This window comes from Lupinus angustifolius, chromosome LG01, assembly GCF_001865875.1.
Source record: "Lupinus angustifolius cultivar Tanjil chromosome LG01, LupAngTanjil_v1.0, whole genome shotgun sequence".
Taxonomy (NCBI): domain Eukaryota; kingdom Viridiplantae; phylum Streptophyta; class Magnoliopsida; order Fabales; family Fabaceae; genus Lupinus; species Lupinus angustifolius.
In genome coordinates this window covers 2,885,471-2,894,182 of record NC_032009.1, presented here as the reverse complement: position 1 = coordinate 2,894,182, position 8,712 = coordinate 2,885,471, and the positions used below count along the sequence as shown (strand labels likewise).

At 31.5% G+C, this 8,712-nt stretch overlaps 1 protein-coding gene across 1 annotated transcript; it reads right to left on the bottom strand.

Moving 5' to 3' along the window:
- On the bottom strand, positions 1,843 to 5,684 carry LOC109347048 (AP2-like ethylene-responsive transcription factor AIL5). The gene is made up of 9 exons (XM_019586780.1): positions 5,286 to 5,684; positions 4,754 to 5,078; positions 4,478 to 4,560; positions 4,103 to 4,111; positions 3,805 to 3,893; positions 3,638 to 3,711; positions 3,501 to 3,551; positions 3,273 to 3,349; positions 1,843 to 2,525 (listed from the first exon to the last, which is right to left on the bottom strand). Exons 1-9 carry the CDS (start codon positions 5,446 to 5,448, stop codon positions 1,843 to 1,845), a joined length of 1,554 nt encoding a protein of 517 aa, XP_019442325.1. The 5' UTR covers positions 5,449 to 5,684.

Sequence of the window (8,712 nt, the reverse complement as noted above, 5' to 3'; positions counted from 1 at the left end):
CGGAGCAATACCAAAAAGGTCACAACAACACTAACAATATATGGTTATTAATCCTGTCCTATGTGCATCATGATCTAGATAACTAGTTACACTATTTTTGCTTTCACTTTTGAATTTCGATCATCCAACTTCTGGTCAAAGTTGTTCCTCCTTCATAATTAGCTTTTTGGTGTAAAATGGTACCGAAGTGTACAAAGCACCAATAATTGCATCCTCCTGAGTTTGATTTAGTATAGTGCGGAATTATGAGTTTGACCATAGTTACATTTTCCTTTATTTTTTCCAAGTAAAAAAGTATGAACCACAAATGAGTGTGACTCCTTAAAGTGAGAGAGGTGTGGTTGCATGTGAAAGTCCAGCAGAAAGACTAATGTAGATATGCTCTTGGTGTTTGTGTCCCTGTTACCGGCCAATGACAATATATTATTTATTAAAATAAAAAAATCATAAAAGTAGAATTATATTAGTTGATATAATTTAATTGGATAGAGACAATTTTTTGGGACATATAATCTCTCTTTCCAAAAAAAAGAGCATCCTTACTCACAATTCAAATTCTACTCATTATTATTGATATATATTAATAATTTAAAATGAAATAAGTATAATTTAAGTTGATGAAGATTTGATTAAACCATTAATCTTAGACCATACAATATAGTTCTAAGAGATGTCTAGATTATAACACATGGTATCAAAATAAAAGTCAAAATGTAAAGATTTTTATTATTTTGAATGTAAATTAAAATGTTTTTCTCCTATTACATTCCAGCTCGGTAGTTTCTACCGGAGGATCTAGTACTGGAATAAATCAATGTTACTATCGGAGGATTTAGTACTGCAATAAATCCAAGAGAGTCCAATATGGGAATATATTGAAATATATTAAGAAGAGTAGATTACACTGACACCCCTGAGTTTTAGTGAAATTACATAAATCATCCTTCACTTTTTTACACATACATAAATTCCCTACTTTTTATAGTTTCATTACACAAACCACATCTGCACGAGAAATAAGTGTAATCTTTTAAATAAAAAATGTGATAAACGCAATTAAGTTAACCAAAACATGACATATTGTGGAGACAATTCCAAATAATATACAAGCCAATGTATTTTCGTTATTTTTTGTTACAAAATGCATCAACATATATTATTTGGACTTGTCTCCCTAAATGTTTTGTTTAACTTAATTGCATTTATCATATTTTTTCTTTAAAAGATTACACATATTTCTCATGCAGGGTGGTCAGTGTAATTAAAGTATAAAAACTATGGGGTTTATGTAGGTGTAAAAAAGTAAGGTGTGATTTGTGTAATTTCACTAAAATACTCAAGAAGTGTAAACTCTATTAAGAAAGATATGAGATATCAATCAAGTTTAATTAATTCGGTGAAAAAATACCTAAATTTGTTAAGCCATAGGGAAGTTGCAACAAATTCCTTTTCACGTAGATACTTGATACTAACAAAATGAAATGAATAGATTACAAAAGGGTCTCTTCCATTTTACTCATAAATTTCTTGTCAGTATATTAACAAGGGCAACAGACTAAAGCGACAATGAAAAACTAAGAAAACAAAAAAGGAAATACAAGACTTGAAAACAAAGGATATTTGAGTTAATACAGTGTCAACTTTAGCTATAGCTACGGTCTCGTGAATTATGATTTGTCAGTTCAACAATTCATCTTCTATACTCTCATAAAGAGACCAATCCTTTCAATTTCATTGCATTGATTTGCATGGCATCACCATTATTGTCCTTCCCCTTTCATCATTAGATGCAAAGCACAGATTCTCATCCCCTTTTTAACTTTCACCAGCTTCTGCATGAGCTCATTCCATTCCAAATATTGGGGTTTGAAAAAGACTTGGTTTTGCATGGGTTTGGAATGTGTGCAGGGTTGGTCCAATCCAGTTTCCATAACCAGCAGAAGAATTCTCATAACCACTATTACTATTTAAAGAAAACATGGGCATGGCCAATGGGATTGAACTTGAATTACTTGAACCACCACTATGCTTCTGATTCTGAACAAAGATGCTTCCACTTGAACCATTTAAAAATGCTGCTGCATTGTTAGTATCATTTGAAGGGGCTGCAGAGAAGTCCATGTTGAATGGTGTGCCATTGTTTGAAGATGCAAAAGAAGTTGGTGTAGTAGTAACACTAGTAGTGTTATTATGGTACCCTAAGACGGACCAATAATCGGAATGGTCTTGCTTGATTGGAATGGCAAAGGTGAGAGTGGAATTTGATTGTAGTTGATGCTGTTGTGATGCAAAGGATACTGATGAAGCTGAATTTGATGGATCTCTCTCATCTGAATGGCTTTTACTCTGATCAGATACAGAGTTTGAGGAGTTTTTGTTCTTGCTTGATAAACCACCAATTGGAAGGGTGCTATTTGCAATGTTCTTCACATCATAGCGACTCATGTCAAAGTTGGTCACTGCATTTAGTCCTCTGAATTTGATAGCTGCAATATCATAGGCCTCTGCAGCTTCTTCTTGGGTACCTAATTTTTTGGATTAAAAATGCTCTAAGTTCTTATCAAATCATTAAAATAATAGTACAATAATATTGAATAAATGAGATTTAGCTATAGAAAGGGCTGCATGTAGGATAAAATGAGAAACTATAAGTGCTGGTCCAAAAATCAATAGAGATTTTAACACACATGTGCATATAACTTATCATCACAACCATTAATTTTCCAATCAATAATATCAGAGCACCCACAACGGTAACAAAAAAAATTGTTCTTAGCGAAATAAACACGTTCTTCGTCCAAGTTCACCACTGAAGAGGAGTCGTTCTTGTTCTTATTTCATAACGGTAAACTAAATAAACATCATTCTTAAAGTTGCGAGTCAACATTAGAAAATGGAAAAAATTGTTACAAGAGAGAGAAATATAAATGTCGGGTAGGTTTGTCCATTTAAGAACGGAAATAAAGTGGCACCATTGGAAGTGATTTTGGCTTGAGTTGCTTAAGTTGTTGGAAAGTGTAAACAAATATAAAACAATTAAGGACACCCATTTAAGAACGAAAAGGGTGTTGCACCATTGTGAATGCTCTCAGTACTTCATCTTATAGTGGAGCCAAATGCAAATATGTATCAACATCTGTAGATTATAGTTTGTATGAATAAAAAAAACAAAAAAAGAAGCAACTTACTGTTTTTTTCTTTCAAAAAAGAATATTGAATAATAAAAAAGAATGACACAATAATTGATATGTATAAAGTATGGAAGCACTCACTGAAAGTGCCAAGGTAGAGGTCTTTGTTTCCTGCAACTCTGCCTATTCTTGCCTGCCATCGGCCATGTTGGTGGTGCCTGAAAAACAGGTTTTCAACACCAAATATAGATTATTTTATTAAGTCAAATTCAACAAACTTATGGTAGATGCAAAAAGGAATGAAAATGTGGTCACATGAACTTAAAAAACACATAAAAGTACAAGATATATAGATAGATAGATATCTACCTCGTTACACCTCTGTATATAGAGGCTCCTCTGGAGAAACCACTGCTCTTCCTATAATATGGAGGAAAACAAGCATGTCAATAAAACTATAAACATAGTCTAATGTCCATAAAAAGTAAAATGTAAAAATATTTTACCTTCTTAGAGAAGCAACAAACTCTTGTCTGGTCATGTTCTTCATGTCCTCAAGTTCCTTCTCATAGTTTGAGATCTGAGTACATAGCATAGATCAAGTCAAAATGTTGAATAAGACCAAATGAGTTTCCATTTGTGAAATGAAATGGATCATTCTTTTGTTACTTACAGGGAAGTTGGTTGTTGTGGTTGGACCCCAGTACTTGAGAGCTGCGAGATCATATGCTCTTGCTGCTTTTTCTTCCTTATCGTAGCCACCTACAAAGGAAGAAACAAAAAAGACATTTTTGAGCAAAATGATTAACTATAAGAAGAATCTGAATCTATGAAAACGTGTGCTTTCGAAGTAATGATCATGATGAATGAACAGAAAGAGGGAATATGCTTTGTTACACAGTAAAAACAAAATGATGTAGTCAAAGGCTAAACCATATTATTATTATTATTGCAAAGTAAACAATACTCACCTAGATATACTGGAAAACCATAATGTGCAAAGAATCCCACGGGTCAACAATCATTCGCCAGGTACAAAAGCCACACAAAAGAAAACAGGGTCAGAAATCAGAATCTTCAACATCCCACTCACTCACTCACTCATGCTAATAACAATGGATTAATAAATAAACACACGCACTGTGCCACTGTTGCATTATCTTCCTAGAATATATATAAAAGAGTTCTAGGTACACAATTGTTCAGATTTATTTATCATTTATCTGAAACATAAAGTAGAGCATGTCAAATTTCATCCATAATTTGGTGGATATTTTTCTTTTCTTATCATAACAAAAGAATAAGGAATAAACGTAGTATATTGTTATTATTATTATTATTATTACCTTGTCTTCCTTTCCTACTTTGTCCTTCTCTTCTGCAACTATTATCCCATAGATGCGCTTCATATCTTCCAGTCCATCTATGTCTGAAAATAGTAAACAAGATAAAATGAATATTTTTTTAGTTTCCCAAATGCAGCAACGAGCCGGTAAGGATGTGAGACTAACTCTGTTATTTTTTTCATCCAATAGATAGAATGAATATAAAAACATTATACTAATTAGTATATACATTTTTGTTCATAAATAATAAGTTAAAATGAATATATATATATATACCGGGTAACGCCACGGTATATGGAGGTGCGTTGGCCAAAGGTTTCAGCGGTTTTCTTTGGGGAGTGTTTCTGAGGCTCGGTGGTTGGTTCGGCGCCGAAGCCGCGAGGGAAGCAAGCGGCTATGGTTGTCTTCAGTTCCGAATCGTATAAGTCGGTTTCGGTTGAGAACTGGTGAAGCTGTGAGGGTGCACTTGCACCTGTGGTGGTGGTGGAGCATCCCATAAAGTCCTCAAACTTAGGCCCACCACTGAATATAGAGAGGTTAGTTCCTCCTCCAACGCTTCCATCACTTCTTACCTCTGGTAGTGCTTCCACGTTATTGTTCACTGAAAAATATATTTTAAGATATATTAAGGAGTGAAATATAGAATATATAAACATATGTACATATATATTTTTGTAGTTACAAGGTGGTTTGATGATCAATAAATGAAGAAAAAGAAGTTGAGTATTTGAGTCTCATACAAATACTAATATTCTAACATTTGCAAAAAAAATAATATTTGTGTGAAAATGGAGAAGAAGATAGAAACCTGTGATGGTAAGAGGTGTGGGAGTTGGATAAGAGAAGGAGTGGAAAAGGGAAAGGTGAGAGGAATGGTTAGGAAAGTGGCTGGAAAGAGAAAAAGCGAGGGAGTTGTTGTTGTTGTTGAAGTTGGTATTAAGTGGTGAAGAAGAGTTTTTTGAAGAGTCCATAGTTGGGTGGTTAAGTTTGGTTGTTTTTATGTGTGGTCGATGATCGAGAAAGAAGTATTTTTTTTGGGTTGGAGTTCAGTTGGTTTTCTTTGGAAACTGCGTTTGGAAAGAATCTAGTAGGTGTTGTTTAGAGAGAGAGGGGTCAGAGTTTCAGAGAGGTTGAAGAAGAGAGGGAGATAATGACACAGATATAGAGGTGGTGTGGTGTGGTGTGGTGTGGTCTAAGAGAGGGAAAGGGACTCATGCTTAGTTGCTGCTGTGTTTAGGGATGCACGAAAAGCGAGGTTCTTTATCCGAGGATGGATGTAGTATACTATAGATGATTTAAGATGTATATAAGAATAGTGTGAGTATTTTTTACAGTGTTGACAAATCTGTACCATTAATTATTATTGACTTTTAAATAAAAGTATTATAAATCAATAGTGAAAATATATTGATATTGTAAAAAACTTTATAATGTCATTACATAAATTTTAAACTCTACTATATAAATCAATGTGATGGGTTGAATATATATATAAAATAAAAATTTAATAATTAAATATTTTCATTACCAATTATATATGACAGATGAAGTAATATATTTATCAAACAAAAGATATTATCTAATAAAATAAGTATATATTAGCAATAAGGTCTTGGTTTAGTCGTATATGATCACATTAAATCTCTAAGTTAAATGTTCAATTTTTTGGAATGACACTTATTAGGAGGGTCAACCACACATATTACAAGAGATTAGTTTATTATTTATAAAATGATTGATATATTAATAGTACAAAAATATGATTATATCCTAATATAAATTCTCCTCACGAAAACGCCTAACAAAATATTACTTTATTTATTAATCTAACAAAATATTTCTTTATTTATTAATTGTAAATCTACAAATTACATATATCATTTTTTTATAATATAGAAAAATTATATAAGATAATATCTCATTGCCATAAAAGTATAAATATAAATATCCACCATATATATTATATCATATGGGTATATCCACAATACCTTAATGTATACGTAATATGAATAACCAAATTTATACGGTTAATATATTATTGCTCGTTAAACATGTTTTACACAAATTCCAAATTTTAGGGAATATAAATAATATATGTTTTATAAGCAATGTACAAAACATAAATGCTCTATAAACATGTTTTACAGAAATTCACAATTTTTAAAGCACTTGATGTATTTAAATATATTGCTTCCGCTACTCTAAGAAATATATTATTTTTCACTTATTTGTCAGTGATGATTGTTAAAAAACATCAAGGTAAAGGCGTTGTGGTGGCTTTTTATAGGAAGAATGGGCGGTCGCATTCTGTCCTTACCCAAGATTAGAAATTATTGCTTTTATAGGATGGGGAACGATTTGGACGGGAACCTTTCACGCGAGCACTGTTCCATAGTTTTGTCACACATTTAGAAAATATGATTACTAGAAAAATATTTAATAATTATAATTTTTAATTTAAGTAATTTTTTCGACCAATCAAAGTTAACAATACATAAAGTGGACAATAGATGTAGTCCCACCTTACACATGATACTTTGTTACCATGCATCTTAAAGAGTATAAATAAACTCAAATATTTAATATATACTTATATTTTTAATATCTTAACCTAAAGGAATTAGAGAGAAAAATGTGTATATTTTAGTTTATGAGTTTTATATAGTGTTATAGTATCCTCCATTATTCGTGTTTAATTATTATTAACCCTTTAAAAAGTAATACAACTAAAAAATGGATGATATATTAAATGTGTATAGATCTTTATACTAAATTACATAGATATTATACTAAAAGAATTATGTAGGTGAAATGATCTATGTTTGGTTTTTCTAACTAGTATCAATATGTTTTATCACCCTTGAAAATAACATATTTATCATTAAAATTATAAGAAAATTAAAGTATTTAACTCTATATTATTGGAGAGGATTCATATTCGCCTAATAAGGAGTCTTCAATACATCAAACCAATTTATGAGGATCGGATTGGACTTTACTGTTCAACTGGTCCATTACGGAGCGAATGAAAACAATGTTAGTTTGCAGTTATAACTTTATTAGGGGTTAGACTGCTTTGAACAGAAGAAATTTTAGTACGAGTATTTTAAACCCAATTAAACTAGAGTAACACAATAAGTGGATCAGATGGTTCACTTAAAATTAAAAAACAGAACACTATTATAATTATAAAAATTATAAAAATTATTACTTCAATATAATTATAAAAATTACTAATTATATAAATTTTGTATTTATATACAATTATATATATATAGTTAAATATTAATTATATATGATATAATCTGGTGCAACATAAAAATTTAACCAGTTATACCTAATCCGTTTTTCTTGCTCTTTTCATAACATTACAACAAACATCATTTCAATCTAAAAATGAAAAATAAAAATGGTCCTTCCATTCATTTATTAGCTAGAATGAAGATTTCTTAGCGAAGTCTTAACCTTGTGTATAAGCTTTTTATTATAGGAACTCAAAATTTATGTTAAATTTAAAGTGTTGTATTATGGATCCAAATGAATATCAACAAAGGTTTGGAAAAAATGTAACATGTCTTAAATATTTAATATCCTTTAATATACCCCGCAACAAATTACCTTTCAAAAACCGAAAAGCATTGGGTAGCTGTGGAGATATGGTTCTGCAAGACTATGGTAGTGGATGGGCAGATATGTTAAGAAGGATAACTATTTGAAACATTGCATCTATGTTCTCATTATTTTCTAACTATCCATTTGACTAATTGCTGTGAGTTTATATCTTTATTTTGCTTTCTGCCTTTTGAACCGCACTACTAGAACCACTTTATCTTTTCTTTGTTGGTTCCTAAAGATGACGCGCGCCATTTCTCTACCATACTCCCTCCAAACCATACCAATATTGCATTATACGGCTGTTCTTTTATGTTAATCAGATATGATCAGAATTGAGTACCCGATTGAGTAACATAAGTCAAGAGTCTTTGTTAGAATATTGTCTATACCCGCTGGAAGAGGTATCTGAAAAGATTATTCGATGATCAAGTCAATATGTGGTTTTAGAGAGAGTAAGTGAGAGTGAGAGTAGATAAGAGAGAAGTGAGAGCAAAGAGTAACGAATGCAAGTAATAAATGAGATAATGAGATATTAATTTGTATTTCCTGTATGTGAGTCTCCTATTTATAGAGTTTGGGGTGACTGACGTGGTGCTTCACCATTGGCTAGTATTTGGTGG